At 55.2% G+C, this 21,950-nt stretch overlaps 1 protein-coding gene across 1 annotated transcript; it reads right to left on the reverse strand.

Moving 5' to 3' along the window:
* Positions 1 to 4,376: 4,376 nt before the first annotated feature.
* On the reverse strand, positions 4,377 to 20,833 carry SIGLEC15 (sialic acid binding Ig like lectin 15). The gene is made up of 6 exons (XM_084888007.1): positions 20,631 to 20,833; positions 10,944 to 11,003; positions 10,080 to 10,463; positions 8,601 to 8,978; positions 6,985 to 7,015; positions 4,377 to 6,765 (listed from the first exon to the last, which is right to left on the reverse strand). The coding sequence occupies exons 1-6, from the start codon at positions 20,680 to 20,682 to the stop codon at positions 6,645 to 6,647; spliced, it is 1,026 nt and encodes a 341-aa protein (XP_084744133.1). The 5' UTR covers positions 20,683 to 20,833; the 3' UTR covers positions 4,377 to 6,644.
* Positions 20,834 to 21,950: the final 1,117 nt, after the last annotated feature.

Here is a 21,950-nt window from a genome sequence, read left to right on the forward strand (position 1 = left end):
GATGTGTCAGCTCAGCACAGTGTGTCCCCAAGTCACCTGGGGTTCAGATTTAAGCATCACTCACTCGCAGATGCCAAAAGTGTGCCTCCTACATTCTGTGCCCTCTCCTGGTCCCTGCCCTGGAGGGTGGTCACACTAGTGTGGGCCAAACACCAAGTCCACTCCCCTGGCCTCTCTGGCAGCATCGGCCCTTAGCAGCTGTGCCCTGGGGTTGGCACATTCAGTCAGTGCTGTGTGCAAACTCCAGGCCTCAGTTGCTGCCAAAGACTGGCCTCCTTAGCTATCCGCTTGACGGGTTCAACAATGAGGCGCTTTGTGCTTCACCTTTAAAGCTGCCTGCTCTTCATTTTGGGCCAACATCACAGCTTATTTCTAGGCAGTAGTTGATTTTTTTCCTGCTCAGTTAACGTTGTCTTCTTAAGCAAAATGTTGGAATGGTGTTTTGCTTTTTAAAGAAGTATCTTCTGCTGTGATCTTTCATTCTGGCCAAGCTGGGTCAACTTCTTGGCTTACAACTGGCCCAATCTTGTTCTGGTCCAAGATGGTCCTCACATACTTTAACGGCATCCACATCATGTAGAAGCTGGGGGTGAAGTTTCCTTCAGTGTCACTGGGTTCCTGATTTCTGATGACAGTCACTTGGGGGGAAAAAAAATGAACTACTGACCCAATTTGAGGATAATGTCATTTATTATAACTTTTATTTTTTAATGGGAGATGCACTATCTCTCATAAGCACTGAGGGTTAGAACTTATTTTTCTTTCCATGGTTTAAAATCACTTGTGTTTTTTTCAAGGATCCAAGATGGCTGCTCGGGTATACACCTAGCCGCAGCAGCTCACAACAATTTCAAGGGAATACAACTAAAATGTAGAGTGGACATTGCCCAGAGCTACAGGTAGTCGACTGACTGAAAACTCTACAATAGGAAGGAGGGAGAAAACCAGAAGGAAAATCAGAGGAGCTGAAAAAAAGCCTAAGGTACGGAGGCATGCTGAGCGCTCGCACGCACGCGCGCGAGGAGAGGTCGCAGCCAGAGAGGAGGAGAGGGCTGGGTGCTGCCTGGCGTTCCCTAGCAGGAAGGAAATAGAACCCCCAGCCTGGGCTGAACCCCCGAACCGGCAGCGCTGAGCCCCAAGTTATGTGCCAGACCCTGGGGACCCAGGCTCCGGCAGGGGGAGACAATCCCGGGGGACGGCGAAATGCGGGGCCCCCGGAGTCGCGCGCACATGGCGCGCAGAGGACTGAATGTTGACTCTGATGCTGGATTACCCTAGCCGGAAGAAACAAAGCCTCCGGCGGCAGCTCTGAGCCTCAGTCCAGACCGCCCCGAACTCCAGGTCTGGGCCAGTCCCTGGGGACCCAGGCTCGGGCAGGGGGAGACGGAGCTGTGAGGTGGAGTCCTGGGAGCGCGGCGAAAGGCCGAGCCCCTGGAGTCGCGCACACTGTGCGCAGAGGACAGTCTGTTGACTCTGATCCTGGACTCCCCTAGTGGGAGGGAGAAAGAAAGCTCCAGACTGGAGGAACGCGACGAGGAGCAGGAGCCCCTGCCGGACACCGGCCAGCCGGGCGCCAGCAAGGAGCCGGGCGACGGGGCCCCCAGTGGGGGGGTGCCCCTGAGCCTTAGACTGCTGTGCGCTGGCAACGGAGCCAAGGACGGGGGCTGCTTCCTGGGCGGCGCCGACCCCGGCAACAGGCTGGAGCAGCGCGGGAGCCCGTGGAGAACAAAGGGGTGCCACAGGCCAACCTGCTGAGCTCCCAGGACAAGGAGGAAGAAACCAAAGAAGTTCTCAATGTGAAGAAATCAAGTGAGAGCAAATGATAGTAAAATTACTTAAGAAAGAATACAAAGAAGATCTTGAAAAATCAAAGACTAAGTCAGAACTCAACGCACCAGCCAACATTGCAACATAAATGCGTTTTGTTTTGTTTTTTTTTAAAAAAGAAAAAAAAAAAAGAGAAAAAAGGGACAGAATGTTGGAACAGCAGCGACCAGGCCTAGAGTGGCCAGGCACAAGGCAGTGGCAGCTGGGCCCGGAGCAGCAGTGGCCAGGCCCCAGAGCAGCAGCAGCCAGAACAAGAGCATCAACGGCCAGCACTGGAGCAGCCAGACCTGGGGCAGTGGCAGCCAGGCCTTAGGCAGGGGCGGCCAAGCCCAGGGTGGCCAGTCCAGGAACACCCAGACGCGGAGTGGCTGGGCCCGGAGAGGCCCAGCCCAGAGCAGCCGGGTTGGGAGCGGCCAGGCCCAGAACAGCAGTAGCCAAGCACGGAGCATCCAGGCTGGGAGCGGCCAGGCTCGGAGCAGCCGGGTCGGGTGCGGCCAGGTCCGGAGCAGCGGCGGCCAGGCTGGGAGCGGCCAGGCCCGGAGCAGCTGGGTCTGGTGTGGCCAGGCCTGGAGCAGCGGCTGCCAGGCTAGGAGCGGCCAGGCCTGGAGCAGCAGCTGCCAGGCTGGGAGCAGCCAGGTCCGGAGCAGCCGGGTCTGGTGTGGCCAGGCTCGGAGCAGCGGCTGCCAGGCTGGGAGCGGCCAGGCCCAGAGCAACAGCTGCCAGGCTGGGAGCGGCCAGGCCCGGAGCAGCCGGGTCTTGTGCGGCCGGGCCCGGAGCAGCGACTGCCAGGCTGGGAGCGGCCAGGCCCGGAGCAGCCGGGTCTGGTGCGGCCAGGCCCGGAGCAGCAGCTGCCAGGCTGGGAGCGGCCAGGCCCGGAGCAGCCGGGTCTGGAGCGGCCAGGCCAGGAGCAGCGGCTGCCAGGCTGGGAGCGGCCAGGCCCGGAGCAGCAGCTGCCAGGCTGGGAGCGGCCAGGCCCGGAGCAGCCGGGTCTGGTGCGGCCAGGCCAGGAGCAGCGGCTGCCAGGCTGGGAGCGGCCAGGCCCGGAGCAGCGGCTGCCAGGCTGGGAGCGGCCAGGCCCGGAGCAGCCGGGTCTGGTGCGGCCAGGCCCGGAGCAGCGGCTGCCAGGCTGGGAGCGGCCAGGCCCGGAGCAGCCGGGTCTTGTGCGGCCAGGCCAGGAGCAGCGGCTGCCAGGCTGGGAGCGGCCAGGCCCGGAGCAGCGGCTGCCAGGCTGGGAGCGGCCAGGCCCGGAGCAGCCGGGTCTGGTGTGGCCAGGCCAGGAGCAGCGGCTGCCAGGCTGGGAGCGGCCAGGCCCGGAGCAGCGGCTGCCAGGCTGGGAGCGGCCAGGCCCGGAGCAACCGGGTCTTGTGCGGCCAGGCCAGGAGCAGTGGCTGCCAGGCTGGGAGCAGCCAGGCCCGGAGCAGCGGCTGACAGGCTGGGAGCGGCCAGGCCCGGAGCGGCCGGGACCGGAGCAACCGGTCCCAGAGCAGCCGGGTCGGGTGCGGCCAGGCCTGTAGCAGCAACAGCCAAGTCCAGAGCAACTAGGTCGGGAGCGGCAGTGACCAGACCCGGAGCAGCTGGTTGTGGAACGAACCAGAGCAACAGAGGCCAGGCCCGGAGCAGCCAGGCCCGAAACAGCTCGCTCCTCGCCTGTACCTGCCCACGGCTGCCTCTCAGACATGGCTGGAAACTTTTGCGGGAACTTGAGGGTCTGCTGAATCAAGTGATGAAGGCTTAGATCTGGATGTGTTGAGTTAGTATAGCGCTGGGGTGTTGATCTGTGAGTGCCTTGGGTGGGGCCTGGATGAGGCTGGTTGACCTATTTGAAAATGTCTTTTGTGTGAAGTGTATCATTGGGCATGTGGAGGTATTATTGATATGAGAAAATGCTAAGTAACAGATTTACTATCTGAAAAGGGATTTACTATCGGGGAAAGGGAGGGAGGAAGAGACTGAACATAAACTGTGCACCTATGGATGAGGACAATGGGGGATGGGGAGGGGGCAGAGGGTGGGGTGGGAACCTGGTGGAGGGGGGAAGAAATGAGGAACCTTTGTAATAATATGAACAATAAAGATTGATTTAAAAAAAAAAATAAAATAAAAAAAAAATAAAATCACTTGTGTTTTCAACTCTTTTTTTTCCTCCCCACATATCTAGTGTGGCTTTTAAAAACCCAACTTAATGCCTGGCTGGCGTGTCTCAGTGGTTGAGCATTGACCTATGAGCAAGGAGGTCACAGTTGATTCCCAGTCAGGGCATATGCCTGGGTTGGGGCTCTATCCTCAGTGCAGGGTGCGAGGAACGTGCAGGAGGCAGTCGATCAATGATTCTCATCATTGATGTTTCTCTTGCTCCCCTCTTCTCTGAGATCAATAAAAATATATATATATATTTTTAAAAACCCAACTTATTTTGTTCATTAAATGTGTAATATTCACTTCATTGTTCAGCATTTTACATACTTGTACAAAGGACATGCTTGTATATATATATATATATATATATATATATATATATATATATATATATATGAAAAACAGGAAAAAAATGAGAATTGGTTAACTGCAAATAAACTAGACTCAAATTTAATGTACACATGCTGGACATGGCTCGTTTTTGTCAAGTTGGTTGTAAGAACAATGAGCAACCCTAACCCCCACATAAATAATTGAATAGAACTTTTAATTGTTTAAACATCATGCTGTGCCTAACCTGCTGGCCTCTGCACAGACTGTCGCCTCTGCTAGAGTGCCCTTTTTTCCTACCTCCCAACCTTCATTCTCCCCCATCTTCATGGCTAATGTGTACTCTCTCCACATCCCCCCTCTAGGAATCCTCCTCACGATTGCGCCAGTCATCCTATTTTGTGGCTCCCACAGCACCCCCCGCATACTGTTGCCCTTAATAATTTCCCATTCACTGTGGAGTCCTCAGGGCTGTTCCCAGTGCACTGCCCAGCCCCTTGAGAGTGAGTGGGACATGTAATTATTTATGCCAAATGGGAGACTCTCTTGAGCAAATATGTCAAACTCAAAGGCTAACACAGGCCAAATAAATAATGCATGCAACCCACGGCCCACGAGTTTGACATGCTTGCTCTAGAGCTTTCTTTTTACCTCCAACCCAGAAACCCACTACATTAGAGATGGTGGATCCCTAAGTAAGAACAATGAGCAACCCCCGCCCACCCCTGCCACTACTGACAATCTGTGATGGGCATGTAGCTTTGGTGAGAATAAACCCTAACTATTCTCAGCTATTGTGATTTGGGGGTTTGTTTGTTAGCACAGCCTGACTGATACACACACATACCTTACTCATTTTTGTATCCCCCAAACAACTCCTAGCACAAAACAGACACATAAGAAATAATTCCTATCACTATTGTTCTTGGCTGTTAAACTGGCCTCAAAGACGAGTCAGAGGTTCCAAGACCAGCATCCTGTGCCCTTCATTTCTTCCCTGGTGATACAGGACTCTGCCTTGAGGTGCCCCAAAGCATCCCCATTCAGGAAGGTACAAATGCCAACTCCTCTGACCCTTTAACAGCTCAGACAGGCTCCTGGATGGATCCCAGTTATCCATGAGCCTCCCTCACCCACTTGCCCTGGCGAAGGCTCTGGGGGAGGAGGGATCGCATACCACTGCCCTGATTATTAACTTGTAAAATCCCTCAGCCTTCAGGCCATCTCCCTGGGGAAGCAAGAGAGAGGACCTGTGCTTGCTCTGGGTCACATTTGAGCATTTGGAAAAGTCCCAAAGGAACGAAAGTTTGTTCCCTTTGCCTCTTCAGTCCCCTGTGGGGGGAATCTTCGTGACCCTCTCCTCTTGCCAGCCCACCCAGGTCCCAAGTCCACCTCCTCCCCTCTGCCTGACCCCAAGGAAGTGATCAACAAGTTCACACAGATGTGTGAATGTGGAAGGCTGGACCCTGCAAGTCAGCTTGGCAAACAGGTTGAAACTGCTGGTGCCTTTGTGCATTCTGGGAGGATGCAGGTCGTAGAGAGGTCAGAGCTGCAGCTGCTTTATCCCCAGGGTCCTGCAGCCCAGTCCCCGTGAGGTTTCCCAGCCTGAGGACAGTGGATTCCAGATGCTCTGAGGGGATGGGTATTGGTTTCCTTTTCCCAGGAGTCCCAGCTCGAGGCAGTGCAGAGCAGCTGATGGGGTAAGTGGGGGGCAAAGAGGATAGGGCACTCTCAGAGGAGACCAGGGGGCAGTGGCACTAGGCTCCCCCTCACTGCTGATTCGCTCTTCCTTGGACCCTGCTTGGCACAGCCCCAGTCCCACTGCCCAGGGCTCAGGCTTCTCTGGAACTTGAATTCTCAGCGAGGCCGTACTTGTCCAAGAACAAACTGTGCAAGTCCCAAGGTCGAGCTCACATATGTAGACAGCTTGGCACTTCCCCAAGTCCCTCCACATCCTCAGACCTTGACAGTCCTCCCAGCCAGGAGGGGAAAATATTATTGTCCACGTTAAACAGTAGACACAAGTGCTTGGTCCACACAGCAAGGGAGTGGCAGTCAGGATGGAGTCTGGGCCTCGGCCCCTATGGCCATTGTCCTGCCTGCTCTACTGTCGTGTTCTAGGTAAGAGAGGGGCTTTTCCAGAAGTTTCCCATGGAGCTCACACATGCACAGACATATACACACTCTTTCAAAAAGGTTGGCCCCACTGACATATTACTGGGGCTCTGAGACACATGTCCATGTCGGAGACCACGGAGCCCCTGTGTGGGGTCTTGACACACAGGAGGTGCCAAGGTGCCTGAGAGCCAGGAAGGGCTGCCCCAGCCAAGCCTCACGCCGGCCTTTGCAGCTCATGGTGCACAAGCAGATGCCTGTGTCTGAGGGGCTCCCCGCGGTGGACACGTGGCTGCGGGTGGACCCTGCGGGCTCCTCTGGTTCAAATTCTCATAATTGGACTCCTGAGCCTGAGACCTGTGGGCAAGAGGAAGTTGGCTGATCACCCCGACTTCCCAAACCACGGCCCAGCCAGGGGCAGCAAGGAGGGATGAGGTGGGTGTCGGGGCCCTGATCCAGGGCCTGGACACTAACTGAAGGTTGGAGGCAGGGCAGCGCAGAACTTGTGTGTGGGGGTGGGGGTGGGGTAGGGGGGGGAGTGGGGGTAGGAGAGTGGGGGGGAGGTAGCTCACTTACCGTGGTGGGGTGTCCTGGGTGACTGGATCCTCTGTGGGAGGGACAGGGAGAAAGAGAGAGAGGGCATGAATCTACAGGGTGGCTCCGGACTATAGGCCTGGCAGCCCACCCCACCCCACAGTGGACAGTGGCCTGAAGGGAAAGCTGGCAGAGTGTGAAGGGTAACATGGAGGGTGAGCAGGAGATACCGAGGAGAAGGAGGAAGTGAGGGGAGGACCCCGAGCACACAGAATGCTGGGTGAGTTTGAAGAACCAGCAAGAGAAGAGCCAGTGTGGCTGTAGCAAAAGGGCAGCTGGGGCAACGGTGACCAGTTTTGGATTTCATTCCAGGAGAGTCTGAAGCTGGTGCTACTGGCCAAGGAGGTCTGAGTGGCTCTGGGAAGTCCCCCCTTTTGGGCACAGAAGCAAATTTCCCCTCCAGCCCAGGAGCAATGTAGAGCCCACTGCAGCTCCCTACTATTCACCCTTCCACGCTTCTGTGCATGTGTTCCCTCCGCTGGGAATACTAGCCCCTCGTCTTCCTGGCTCATGGCCTCCTTACAGTTCATCTCCCTCTCGCCTTGCTTGTAGAACGCCCTCCTTCCCGGCCCCACCCAGATGCCCCCAGAGTGATGCATGCTCACCCTGAGCTCCCACGGTACCTGGACTTAGGACACACTCCTGAGCCTGCAAGCATCTGCTCACTCCTCACCCCATTCAAGGGCCAAGGGTGGGGAACTGTTTTATTCACTTCTGTTGTGAGAACCACACAGTGGGATGAGATAAGACTGCACTTTTCCTTCGCCCTCTTCTCTCCTTTCTGCTGTCTTTCAGTAGTTCCAGCGTGATTCAAGGTATGTATTCTCTAGTTGCATTAAAATTCCTCCTCTTCTCCCCCTCTCCTTTCCCTTCCTCTCCTGCAGTCTTTGGAATTTGCTCTCCAGCATTCTGGGTTGGGGGAAGATAAGGGTTTGCTATTTATAGTCTGGCTACAGGTGGCCAAACTGTTTGGTCTTATTTCTAGCTAGCAGGTCCTCCCGCTGCTGCTGTAACTAGTAGAATGGTGCGATTCGCCCAGCCAAGTGGTCGGCAAACTTGTTAGTCAACAGAGCCAAATATCAACAGTACAACGATTGAAATTTCTTTTGAGAGCCAAATTTTTTAAACTTAAACTTCTTCTAATGCCACTTCAAAAATAGACTCGCCCAGGCCGTGGTATTTTGTGGAAGAGCCATACTTCAGGGGCCAAAGAGCCGCATGTGGCTCACGAGCTGCAGTTTGCCCACCACTAGCCCAGCCTCTGTGTGGTCAGAGAGCTCAGGGAGGCGTCCTTTAGCGGGGTGGTAAAGGGAAGGGCCGCAGAACCACACTGGCTGGTGGCCAGCACTGTGACTCCGAGGCTAGAGGCCAGTCCCCTCGCCTTGCTGGCCGGGGCTCCCTGATTGTAAAGTGGGTTCACGCTGGTTCCCAGCTCCTGGGTTTGATGCAGGTAGAGGGAACGGAGGGGATGCACAGGCGCAAAAAAAAATGATGTTTTGGTTGTGTCATGCCAGGTGGTCAGCCTGATGATCTTATCTAAAACGAGAGCCCCCGCCCCACCGCTCCCCTAGCACCCCCTTTGGCCCGGGCGCACCCACCTAGGCGGCGGCGGCTGGCGCAGGCGGCCAGGGCACCCAGCAGCAGCAGCGCCTTGAGGCCGAGCGCGCCGAGCAGGAGGGCGATGGTGGAGGCCTTGGAGGCGCCGTGGAATCGGAACAGGTAGACGCTGGCCTCGGCGTGGCCCTGGCTGTTGGAGGCCGTGCACGTGTAGCGCCCGTCTTGTGCCAGCGCGTGCAGCTTGGCGGTCACCTGGTGGCCAATGCCCTGGCCCGGGCCCGGCGGGCCGGCGGAGCGGTTGCCCAGGGCCGGGCCGGACCAGGCGAGGTCGAGCGGCGGCTCCCCCTCGGCCGTGCAGACCGCGCTGAAGGCGTGCGCGGGCCCCGGCAGCACCGAGATGTTGATGATCCGCGGGGCAGCTGCGGGCGGCAGCCCGGGGGGCGGGGGGAGATAGAGCGAACCGCGGTCAGAGGGTGCGGCCGGCAAGGGGCAAAGGTGCCCTCCTCCGTCTCCTTTCTCGCCCAGAAAGGAGGAGGAAGCGGTGGGAGCAGCGCGCAAAGGGGGCAGGGAGCGGGCACTTGGGCACCAGCCTGCCTAGGTCTGATACAGGTGTGGCCCTGGCCAAACTCTGCCGCCGCCCTGTTTCCCCAGGTGTAAAATGCGGCTCACTCACCTTATGGGGCCGGTGGGAAGATGTGGCGAGTTAATACGTACAGGGCGCTTGGCCCAGGGCCTGACCCATAGTAAGGCTCAGTAAATGGTCCATATGATCCTGGTGGCCCAGTCTGCCGGTGTGATCTCAAGGGCACCTCCCCCCTCCAGGCAACCTCACCAGCAGCTAGAGTGGAGGCTGATGCTCTGCACCCACGGGCCTGTGTTAGACAGGTGCCCCCCCACAACCTCCTCCCCCCCCCCCCCCTGCCCCGGAGGAAGCTGAAATGCTCTCAGAGGGGCGCAGCTAGCCCCAGGCACATGCGAAGTTCTTGGGAGGGTCGCACTGCAACCCCAAACTCCCGGACAACCGCGCCTAGGACCATCACAGGTCCCGGATGTTTAAAGCCGTCCAGGGGATTCCCAATGCGCAGGCGGGGTGAGGACCGCTGCGCTGGGGACGGGACGCTGGTTTCCACGTCTCTGTTACCCCGGCGTCTAGCCAGTGCGCCCCCCAGAGGACGCGGGTGCCCTTCAGCGTGCACAGCACTCACCCCTCGGCAGCCCTGCGGTCCGATTTAGGGTCACCGTTCACTAATTCTTCTCTGCCCTGGACGTGGAGCTCCTGGGGACTTACCACCCCAAGGGCTCCTCTACAATGCCCATTCCCGTGTCCACCTAGCCCTTCGGGGCCAGGATGTGCGCGTGTGACAAAGGCCCAGGTGGCCCCGTAACCATTGCCAAGGGTGAGGCCCCGCTCAGGAGAACGGAGTGTGCATGGATCGCCTTCCTGTCCCAGCGGGCGCACAGTGCCGGCACACAGTAGGCCCGCAGAGGGGAGGGAGGGGGAAGGTGGCCGCCGCGCTCACCGGTCACGCGCAGCCGGACGCCGTGGCGGCTCTCGTAGCGGTCGTGGACGTCGCCCGCGAACTCCACGCGGCAGAAGTAGCGGCCCGCGTCGGCCAGGGCGAGGCGCTCCACGCGCAGCGAGAGGTCGTTGCGGCGCGGGTTGCCCAGCAGGCGGAAGCGGCCGTGCAGGCTGAGCGCCGTCTGGCACAGCTCGCTGCCCCGCGCCGCCGCGCAGCGGAACACCTGCGGGCCCGCGAACGGCTCGCCCGCGCGCCAGATGGCCGTCAGGGGCCCGTCGTAGTGGCGGTGCGGGTGCGTGAAGGTGCAGGGCAGCACGGCCGCCTCGCCCGCCGCCGCGCTCACCTCGGCCGGCAGCTGCATGGACCAGCGCTGCGTCGGGGCACCTGGTGGGGATTGGGGTTGGGGATGATGAGACGGGAGAAGGGGGCGGCCTGGCGGTTCAGCCTTACCCGCCCCTGGTCTGGCCAAAGCTCCCTCCACCCCCATCTCCAGGACTCCGGAGGGACCCCTTGGAAACCCATGATTCAGGAAGCACCCCACTCCCCACCCACCCACTCCCAGGGCCTGAAAACCCCAGGACTTAGAGCACCCCCCTCTGGAAACCCAAGACTCAGGAAGCACCCTTCCCCCGGAAGAAGGGTCTGGAAACCCACCAGATGCCATCTCTTGGAACCTTGACTCCCTTGAAGGGGCGGTTCCTGGACACTCCCCACTTCCCTGGGACTATTTCCTCTCTCTCAGGAGGTCCCACCTTGCCAACAAGCCAGGGACCCCAGCACCTGCCCTGCTGCAGAGAAGTCCTGGATTCTGTGGTTGCTAGAGTCCCACCCCTCCAAGATGGTGAGGATAATAAAAGCACTTACTGTGCACCTCTGTGTTGGGCAAGTTCCCGGTGGTATCTCTCTTAGTTCTCACAAGCGATCCTAGAGGTAAGCATAGTTATGGCCTGTTACATGTTTAGAAACTGAGGCACGGGGAGGTGAAGTAATTGCCTTCGGTCGCACAACCAGGACGTGGCAAAACCAGCATTCCAACTCAGTCCCGCTCACTCCACAGCGGCACTCTATTGCGCTAAAGGCACGGGGCTTGGGGTCTCACCCAAGGACACCAACACTCCCATTCACAGAGGGGAAACTGAGGTCTGGGAGGGGTAGTATGTTTTGAAGCTAAAGTGTTAAGTTGGTGGATAAGATTCCTCTAGAATCCAGGCCAACCCAAGCAGGCTTCCCAAGGGGCTGGTGCCCAGACAGGGAGCTGAGAGGCCCTGCGTGGTGGGCCGTTATGCTGCCCCCTTGCTCTGTGCAAGCACCCCTGTCTGGATTCACCTCCTGCGCTGTGAGCCTGTGAAGCACGGCCAGGCCAGAGCCAGAGGCTTCACTCTGCCCCAGCTCACAGAGGGCTGTGAGTTACTCCCGTGAAATTGAGCATGATGTGATCTGAGAGAGCTGTGGGCTGGGTGGCGGGGAGAGGGGGGGGGGCTGTCAGTGTGGGTCCTCAAAGGATCAGACCAGGGGTTCTGCCTCCCCAAGGAGGAAGGGCAGGCTTAGCAGCTAGTGCCCAGCTGCAGTTCCCAAAAACGAATATTTAAAGAGAACAATATAGCAGCCCTTGTATTTCCAAAAAGCTTTGCAAAGTACATAGTTCTTTCACACACATCAGGTCACATCCTCAAGACACCCAGGGGAGAAAAGCAGGGCCAACATTGTTGTAGATCAGAAAATGAAGGCCCAGAGGCACACAGGCAGAAAGGGGGGGGGGGGGGGGGAGACCAGCTTTTCTGATGCCAAGTCCAGTGCTCTTTGCTCTTCCGTGTAGCCTGGCATAGACCCTGGCGGGAGTCATCTCCCTGTGAACCATCCACAGGTTAGAGCATTCCTCCCGCAGCGAACCCCTGTCTACCCCACCACGCGATGCCACTAATGCGTGGAGCATTGTGCATCCCCTCCCGTGATAGCCCTTCCAGGAGCCCCTCACGGCTACCAGACAGACCCATTAAGCCTTCTCTTTTCTGGTGAAGGTCCCAGCCCCCCACTGCCCCTCCCTGCTCCCACTGCCTGCTCAGTATTTCCTGCAGTGTAGGGTCCTGACCCGGGTTCTAGGTGTGGGCTCCAGGTGTGCTGGGCCTGCAGAGTGGGGTCCGAATCGGGTTCTGTGAACCTCACTTTGCCCTTGTGTGAGCTTGTGATCAAATAAAACCACAAATTCCTCCCCCCCCCCCCCCATAATCTGCTAAACCAAATCTCTTTTCTTCCGGACAAGTGGAATTACGCTTTTGAACCCAAATGGAGGACTTGACAATTATCCTGAGTAAAAGCTTGTTTGTTCAGTCTTTTAACAATCAAATTTGAGAAACTTTATGAGGTTTTGCTTGTTCAGTCAGTACTCCCAGCTGCCAAAAGCTCTTGGGACTCAGCCCCTGCCTCAGTTTCCCTGCATTTCCTACCCTCTGTAACTTCAGCCTCCTCTGACCCCCTGCATCTCACAGGCATCCCAGACCCCCCAGGTATTGTTTGTTCTTGTTCATTTTTCACCTGGCAAACATTTATCGGACACGTCCCCACTCTAAGCCAGGCGAGGGGGTTACAAAGATCAACAGGAAGATTTACCAGCCTGCCGGAGCTCACAGCTCAGAAAGGGAGGCGGATCCTGGAACACATAATTACACCACTGCCTGCCAGGTGCTCTCATGAGAGGCACAGTGTTCCCTTTGTCTGAGGTGGTTCTGGGCCCTTTCACTCACCAGCTCCCTCCTCACCACCCCCAGGTCTCCTCTGAGTCTGCCTACAGTGGGAGGTCTTCCTTGAGGCCCAAGCCTGGGTGTGGAACGTGGGTTCTGCCCTTCCCTGTGCCCCAGGGCTGGCAGAGGTAGTTCCTCTGCGTGGGCATTGCCTGTTCACTGTGTGTCTCGCCCAGGTACCCAGACGCTCTGGGAGGGCAGGGTCCATGTGTGTGTGGTCATGTCGCATAGTAAGTAATGCAATTGCCATGACAGGGGGAGGGTGATCCGGCTGGAAGGAATAGCTGAGCACATGGTGGGGGAGAGGCATTGTACAGATAGTAGGCAGCAGGGAGTGAGGACCCATGGGAGAGGAGAGGCCATTTCAGCAGAGCCTTGGGAAAGGAGTGGGATGTTACTAAGCCTCAGGGTGGATTGAAGGCAGTCTAGGCAAAGGGGACAACAGGGGCATCAACAGAGAGGCTGCATGACATGTGGGGTTTAGGGGGCCAGAGTTCACAGAGCTTTGGGGGCTCCTTGGCTGACATACCTCATCGCATCTCATGTGCACAACAACCCCGTTAGCCCCTTTTTATTATTTATTTTTTAAAATATATTTTTATTGATTTCAGAGACAAAGCGAGAGGGAGAGAAAGATCAATGATGAGAGAGAATCATTGATGGGCTGCTTCCTGCATGCCCCACACTGGAGATCAAGCCAGGCATGTGCCCGGACTGAGAATTGAACCATGACCTCCTGGTTCATAGGTCAACGCTCATCCACTGAACCACACCAGCCAGGCTAGCCTCTTTTTAGAGATGGGGGCGGGGTGAGGATTGGGGCTCAGAAAGCACAAGTGACATGACCAGGTTATCTGACTAACCAGAAGCAGAGAGAGGCAGAACCTGAGGCTTTTTCCTCAGGGGTTTGAATTCACCCTGAAGTGTGACACAGATGAGGTGAGGTGGGGATGGAGGTGGGGGTGTGGGGCGGGGGTTCTGCTGTAGGCTCAGAGAGCCCACAGAGGCCTTCACTAAGTGTTACCCTCTTGGCTTCCGGTAGGGCTGGGGGCAGGAACCTGAGTTTCCTGTTTACCTGCTGTAGGATGCCCTCTCACACGGAGACCTTTGGATGTATCCCCCCACGGGACTCTAGGTTGGCAGGAATTGCCCAGGGTATGGATGCGTTTGCTTTGGTAGGAATCCAAGCTCCCAGCATCCTGTGACATTTACCATTCTCTCTGGCAGCTCACACACAGTCTCCTGTCTCTTAGGACAGGGGAGGGAAGACACCACCCTTTCTTATAGGATCTTTAATTTCCTTATCCCAAGTCTGCCAACCTCTGGGGTCAGCGGGAGGCCCATGTTCTTCCCATTGTCCAACATGCCTCCCCTCAGTGGTGGACCACAAGGTGTGACGGAAAGTATTTCAGCTTTGGCACAGCTAAGCCAGCGGGGACAATTTTACTTGGGGTTGTTCTCTCTTCAGACGTATATCAACCATCCAGTTTGTGCCTGCGCTGTTCTAGGCTCATTCACGTAGTAGGAGATGTTTGGGCAAATTTCTTTCTTTTTTTTTTTTTTTTAATAAATCTTTATTGCTCTGATTATTACAATTGTTTCTCCCCCCCCCACCCACCCATAGCTCCCTTCCACCCGGTTCCTGCCCCACCCTCTGCCCTTACCTCCCTCCCCTCCTCCCCCCCTCCGCCATTGTCCTCATCCATAGGTATACGATTTTAATCCAGTCTCTTCCTGCACCCTCCACGCCCCATTCCCTTTGATAATTATCAATCCACTCCCTTTCTTGGTTTGAGCAAATTTCTTAAATGGCCCAGGTCTCACTCAACACGTAGTAGGAGGTGTCTGGGCAAGTTTCTTAAATGGCCCAGATCTCACTCATCACATAGTAGGAGATGTTTGGGCAAATTTCTTAAATGGCCCAGGTCTCACTCAGCTTCTCTCTGGCAGAAAGGGAAACACAATACCTTTCTCATAGGATGAGGATTGAATTAAATCTCTGTAGATCACAGTGCCTGACACTTAGCTCAATGGCTGTTAGCTCCCTCCATTCACTAGCCCTGCAAAAGGGGAAGGTTGGAAGGGGTTAGGGCGGAGAGTGCTGACCAGTGAAGGAGTATGTGGGCATATAACCCAGGGTGAGGCAGCGGGGGGTTAAGACACTTAGATGTCCTAACATTGCACCATTTGCAACTGGATTTGGCATCTTAGACCACAGGAAATTCAATAGCCTAGCCCAGTGGTCGGCAAACTCATTAGTCAACGGAGCCAAATATCAATAGTATAACGACTGAAATTTCTTTTGAGAGCTGAAAACTGACTTCTGTGCATGGGCCACGAAGTTTCAATCGCAATGTACGTGCGTGCCCATACATTGCGACTGAAACTTGGTATTTTGTGCAAGAGCCACATTCAAGGAGCCAAAGGGTTGCATGTGGCTCTCGAGCCGAGCCGCAGTTTGCCGACCACTGGCTTAGCCCTTGCCCTCAACTCACCTGGTAGCCAGTCATTTCTTTGTGTATTTATTCACTCAGCAGCTACTCATGGAGGGCCAATTGTGTGCTAGACATTGTGTTAGGGATGCAATTACTGGGACAATAAATGGCCCTCCTCCTTATGTTTATGGTCTGGCCATTGCTCAGCCACCGTTTGCTTTTCATGTATACACAGATCTAACAGGTCTGTTTGGTTAGCACCCCAGCTCAGGGAACCAGAGTGAAAAGCTGGAAAATCGATTGTGTTTTCAGACCCATTGAAAGCAGCAAGAAAAGACAGCTGACATCCTGGGAGGAAAGAGCCTGTGAACACAATGAAAAGGCAGCTCAGGACCCAGGACAGAAAGGCCAAAAGCTCAGCACAGAAGAGACTTTCAAAAAGGGTGAGGCAGAGGGTCTTCAGGCACCGTGACTACAGAGGCTGTGTGACAGATGCTTGCAGCTGTGACCCGAGTCACCTTGAGGAGGTTCTTTGCCATGAGAGGTGTGCCCCCAAGTGGGGGATCAGGCATCTGTTTTGGGCTCTAGCCCCGGCTAGACTGACCTTGACTTTGTGACTTTAGGCAAGTCTCTGCAGCTCTCTGGCCTCAGTGGGCTCATCTGTGAAATGATGTCTCCATGTTTACTAAGCTGACTTTTCAGTCTAAAGTCTGTTCTGAAAATAACATTTGGATAAAAGTGATAAGAAAGTCAAATATTTTAGAACTATGTCTTTTTAAGTTAAAAGACATATTTCTAAAAATAAGCCATTAGGTATCCAGAAAACTTAGTGATGACAGATGCATCTGGCCCTTGATGCCCATGCATCATCATTTACCGAACTCTCCTCATGGTTCCCTCATGGTGATTGGGGCTCAGTTGGGAAGGGCTGAGCTGCAATATTGGGCACCAGCTCCTGCATCACCATAACCATGACTCAACTGAAGGGTAGTCGAGTCACCCTGGACTTGTTATCCCAAAGCCCCATACAATATTGCAGAACCTGGATGGCAGAAAGGGATCTGGATGGATAAGAAATAGAAACTTTGGTTTTGGCTGCCATTGACTAAGAATTCTACCAGTTCCTTGGTGAGGAGGGAGCAGGAACGTGCCCGGAGCCTCTCTGGAGGTCACTGGCAGTGGGCTCTGTGCTAGTCTGCTCATGTGAACTATAGAGAAAACCACTTATTGGTCTCATCATAGAATGTGGGCCAGTTGCTGTGTGTGGACCACAGACAGGAACGTGATCCCCAGGTGGTCCTAGTGGGACAATGGCTGGTGGGGTAAGCGCCCTCACAGAAGGGTGCTTTAACAAGAATAGGTCTGCAGGGTGGGTTTTAAGTGACATTTTTGGAGGAAACAAGTTGTGGACTTGGAAGGGGGAAGGATGACACTATGTGGGCAGTCAGCATGGACCTCCGGGCACTCAGAGAAATTCAGAGGTACTCCTCCCATGGTGGCTGGTCGTCTATAGACAGCTAATCTGATGAGTCAGCTGTGTGTGCAGGCCTACCCTTTCCGGGGACACCTGGGCATGTCAACAAAGGTGATCTCAGGGAATGACTCCAATGGTGGCCTCTCAGGCACGGTGACACCGGAAGGTCAGGAGAGGGAGCAGGGAGAGATGTTCATCGTGGCCACCAACCTCACCAGTTAGGTGTGTGTGGGTTGAACTTGGGAACGTTGCCTTTCCTCCAATTCCCTCCTGCCCATTGGTTTGCTGCCACAGTTCTTTCTGAGCCTACATGCTGTCCAGATGGGTTATCAGTGGAGAAAAGGCGAGAAAGGGGGTGAAGTTCAGAGGGGAGAGGAGGAAGTGGAAACAGGAATTCCATCCTTCAGTGAGAACCCGATCAGAAGGGTCTAGGAAAGGCGTGAAGTAAACCGATGTGTTAGTACAGGGCCTGTGGGTCTCCGTCTGCTCTCAGGTTATCCTGGCTTCCCCCTACACCCTGGCCTCTTTGGCTGCTCACCTGAGCTGAGTGAGATGCAGAGCCACTGTCCTGAGGCCTGTGTCCACCACAGGACGCTACTCTTCAGAGTTCTGATTCAGCCTGTCCCTGTCTGCACTCCTCACCTCCTCCATGGACCTGTTCTTCACTCCTCCTCCTCTCGGGTAGGGCTTCTCCATCTAGCTGCTGACCAGAGTAGCCACCACCAGCAGCAGAAGTATCCTGGCTCCCTAACCTTTCCCATTCCTCCTGGACTCACGATGCAGCCACCTCCTCCCTGACGTTACCTGCATCCTGCATGGGCATCCCACAGCCTGGGTGAATCTGCGGTAGCCTGGCTTTTTTCTTCAGTGATTCAGAGCTCGTCAACCACATTCCTCAGAGCGCCATACTATGGCCAGGCTCACCGCCACTGCACACAGGTGGTGCAAAGGGAGGGCTGCCCACAGGGAACTCTGGTTCACATCCAGGCTGTGACGTCCCAAAGTCTCCTGACCTCCCTAAATCAGGGACAGGGGTCCTCCCTCTGCAGCGGTGTGGGGAAGAGTCAATGAGCTGCTCGCCAAAGGTCCAGCACAGACGTCCCCGAGGATGACAGCTGCTGTGATTGCAAAACCTGCTTATCAGAGGTTTGTGGGGCAACTGGGCCCTTTCACAAGGCCACCCAAGTGGTCAGAGCCCAGACCAGTGTCTACCTCCCTAGTTCCTTGGCCTCTCCCACTTTCAAAAGAGATTTGTGGGGAGAACTTGGGGAAGGACAAGGGAGAGTGTGTGGAGACCACCTGGAGATGAGGGCCTGCCCAGAGCTCTGGGTGCTGAGTGGGTGACGTGAAGAGGGAGAAGGGCAGAGGAAGTTGGGGGAATGGGTTGTGGAGCAGCTTCATCCATTCACTTTTGCCAGCGGCCTGCCCTGGGCCCCACGCTCAGAGTGTGGACAGGATGTGACTGTGGCCCTGGTCCTGTAGCCCTTAAGGCTCTCACATTGCAGCCAAGCCTAGGAGCCTTCTGTCCAGTCCTGCTGCCACCTGGAGGGGCTCACAGGTGACCGTCGTCAGAGCAGTTTCAGAAAGTGGGGCCCCGCTCACCTTAGCCACGGACCTATGGGTTTCAACCATGAGGCAGCTGCCACTGAGAACAGCAGGGTCCCTCCCCATAAGACTCACACACGTACTAGCTCAGCCTTCTGCGCCATCTTGATACACAGCTGGAGCACTGGTGCAGGTCGGGCTTGCTCTGGAACATGTGACCACACATGCTTCCTCTAACTCTTGTGCTTAACTGACTCATAGCAGCTGACCCTCAGCAGGAGGGAAACAAATCCAAGCAAAACTCGCTTCTCTCCAAGCTGTGTGCCTTCTGTAACCTTTCATGCCTCTTATTGCATAACCACCGAGGGCCAGGAGCTGTGCGGGGGCCTTTCCTCCAGGATCTAGCTGTGCTTCACATCACCACTGTGAGGTGGCAGGGACCCCACTTTATCGGGGCTCAGAGAAGTCAGGAAGCCTGCCCAGGGCCACACAACCAATAAATAGCAGAGCCAGGATTTAAAGCCATGTCTGACATCAACACTCAGATCCTGTACTGCTGCTCTCCTATCTGCCCCAGGTCTGAGCAGGGCTGCCTCTCCCAGCTCCTACGCTCTATGTGAAACCCAACCTTAAAGCACCCCAGAAAGATGGCTGAGTTCAGGCAACTTGGGAGAAAAGCCCCTTCCCCATTAGCCCACCATAGGGCTCTGTGCAGTGGACAGCGGGCAGTGTGTGTGTGAGGTCCAGTCTATGGTTCTAACCTCAGCTCCAGGCCCCCCTCCCCCCCCCCCCAAATCACTCACCAAAGCTCTCTGTGCATCAGTTTCCCGTCTGTGAAAAGGGAATAGAATAGCTCCTTCTCCACGGGTATCTGAGGCTCACGTGAGTTACTAATTAAAGTGGCAGCACTTAGAGTTGTGTGGGCACTTCCTGTTCCTGTTCCACCCAGACCTACCCCTCTGTTAGAGGGGAAGGGAAGGAGATGAAAGGGTGTGAGTTTACCATCCAGCCCTGGCGACAGGACCCCACACAGGCATGTTGTCTAACAGCTTAGAACATCACGATGTCAGCGAAGTTGCCAGCAGCACGTGGCAGCAGGGACCATGCTCACAGACACAGATGAGGAGTCCGGGGGTCATGGAAGGACCTCTCAGGCTGGGATTGAGGAAAGAGCTGGGGCCCAGACAGAGGGCCACAGAGGATGGCCTCTGCCATTTATCCCAGTTCCCTCCATGGCCCTGACCATCAGATTCACTCAAGGTGATGGTGGAAAAATGTAGATTCCTGGGCCCTGCTCTCTGATCTCTGCTCTCTGGTTCCACAGATCTGGGGTGGAGCTGAAGTATCTGCATTTTAGTGTGTGTGTGTGTGTGTGTGTGTGTAGGTGTTCTTAAGCCTCACCCAAAAATATTTTTTTTTCCCATTGATTTTTAAGGAGAGTGGAATGGAGAGAGGAAGGACAAAGAGGGAGAGAAAGAGAGAAGGAAATATTGATGTGAGAGAGACTCATCAATTGGTTGCCTCCTGCACAAGCCCTAACCAGAGCTGGGATCAAATCTGCAACCTAAGTATGTGCCCTTGACTGGGAATGAAGCCCACAGCTCTTTGGTGAGTGGGCCTATGTTCTAACCACTGAGAGCCTGGGCCAGGGCAGTGTCTGCATCTTAACAAGCATCCCTCTCCTCTGGGATTGTGATGCCGATGGGCTGGGATCAACCTGTGAGGCACACTGTCCCAGGGACACTAACTCAATGAGCTCAAGGACCCAGATGTCACTGCTACTTGGGCCACCACAGAGTTCCTGCTCACCCTTCGGAGGTCCTGCTGGGAGGTCAGGGTGCCCTCTCTCCCAGGCTCTATTTCCCACGTGAAATCACCTGCATCCTCACCCCAAACCTCAGTGTGCTCTCCTCTGCTCCCCTTGGGGTGTTCCAGTGCCCATCGCAACGTAAAACACTGTGTGGGGCAGGGCTGGCTTTCCCACCTGAGACAGTGAGAGGTTACAATACCCAAAGTCTGTTCAGAGCCTGACTCTCCTTCCCATTCCTTGTCTGTTATCTCCCTGAATCCTCATGGCACTGGGTGGGCCAGGCAGCCTTTCTACAGGTGGAGACACAGGCCCAGAGAAGTCAGGAGCTGCCTCAATCACTAGGAGGAACCCAAGGCAAAGCCCAGACTTGAACTTCTGGCTCTGTCACCCCAGCCTCCCAGAGTGCAGCTCTTCCTCCTCCACAAGCCTGGAGGTTCTGGGTAATTAATCCCACCTTCACTGAGTTTAAGGCGAGAAGACTGTACCGAGGGTTTTGTGAGCACCTGTCCTGTTCCCAGCATGGGCCCAAGAGAGGAGTGGGAAACTCACCCATCGGGAGGATGCACACCAAGCAGGCCAGGAGTCGGACGGACCCTTCCATGTTGTGAGCGCCTGGAGAGCAGCCCCCGCATTCGGCCAGGCCACCACAGAGAACCCTTCTTGTTGTGGGTGTGAGGGAAGAAAGGTGTGAGGAGGGGTGGGCAGCGTGCCCAGGTCTGCACCAAGCAGGGCTCTGTGGGTGCCGGAGGAACTGGGGAGAGGCGGCCAGGCAGCCTGAGGTATGATCAGATGAGACCCGTGGGGTTTAGTCATGTGGAAAACTAAGAGGGGAACCACCCGGATGATGTTTCAGGACAGGAAACAGAGAAGTGGATGGGGAAGATGCAGGGCCTTTTCTGTAGTCTGGTCCCTTTAAAAAAATGACTGTGCTTATGCTTCCTTCCCTCCTCCTTCTTTCTTCCCTTCCCTCTCCCTTTCCCTTCCTACATTTTTTAGCGTCAGGATGGGTTTCCACTCCCTCCAGTCCTTTCTTTTCTCCCCTTCCCCACTCGTTGTGACAAGATGATGAAAGAGACATTGGGGAGGAGCCTGCCAACATAATAACTCATCCAAGTGCAGCCAGAAGGCTGTCAGTACCTACAAGGAAAAGACTTTTTCACAGACGATCCACCTCCATGACCAGGGGCCTCCAGAGGGCCTGGGGTCCTAGACCTGCACCCCAGATTTTGATGGTCATAAGGATCACCTGAGGATCTTATTAAAATTTAGGTTCTGACCTGGGTTGTCTAATGAGTCCCTAGTGCTGCTGCTGATCCATGAGCCATACATATAGTACATCCAGTATGGAGAGCTGAGATCCCCTCCCCTATCCTGGGGCCACTGGGTAGAATATCAGATGGAAATGTGGACCCTGGGGGAGAAGGAAAGCTCTTGGAAGCTTACTTGGTGGACTCCTGTGGGACTGAAAGTGGGAGCTAGAAGAAATATTTTAATATTGCTATTTGCCCTTTCTCTATAATAGAAGTGTCAACCAAATTCACTATTGAAAATGACAGATTGAAACACATACATGCGATTGGCGCTAGTGAGAGCTTTTTATGTATGTGTGAGTCAATTTAGCCTTTTATATATATATAATAAACTTGCTTAATTAGACCAGCCTTCTGATATAGCTAAACTGTTTCCAGCCCAGTGAAACACCCCAACTTCTCTTTTAAGTAATTGTTAACAACACAGAAGTAAATATGAATACGAAGCAGATATTATTATTATAGATCACATAGGGAGAACAAAGGGTAAAATATTTAAAAACAGCAGTGTTTGACTACATTCTACTCAGAAAACCTCTGAAGTCATTTTCAAGGTCCA

Source organism: Pipistrellus hanaki (genome assembly GCF_964339955.1).
Source record: "Pipistrellus hanaki genome assembly, chromosome: 6".
Taxonomy (NCBI): Eukaryota; Metazoa; Chordata; class Mammalia; order Chiroptera; family Vespertilionidae; genus Pipistrellus; species Pipistrellus hanaki.

Coding starts and splice junctions, on each gene's coding strand:
- SIGLEC15 (XM_084888007.1), bottom strand. CDS start 20,682: ATGGAAGGGTCCGTCCGACTCCTGGCCTGCTTGGTGTGCATCCTCCCG. Junction 10,464..10,943: donor GCCCAACACAGAGGTGCACA/GTAAGTGCTTTT, acceptor AATCCCCACCAG/GTGCCCCGACGCAGCGCTGG. Junction 6,766..6,984: donor ACCCAGGACACCCCACCACG/GTAAGTGAGCTA, acceptor TCTTGCCCACAG/GTCTCAGGCTCAGGAGTCCA.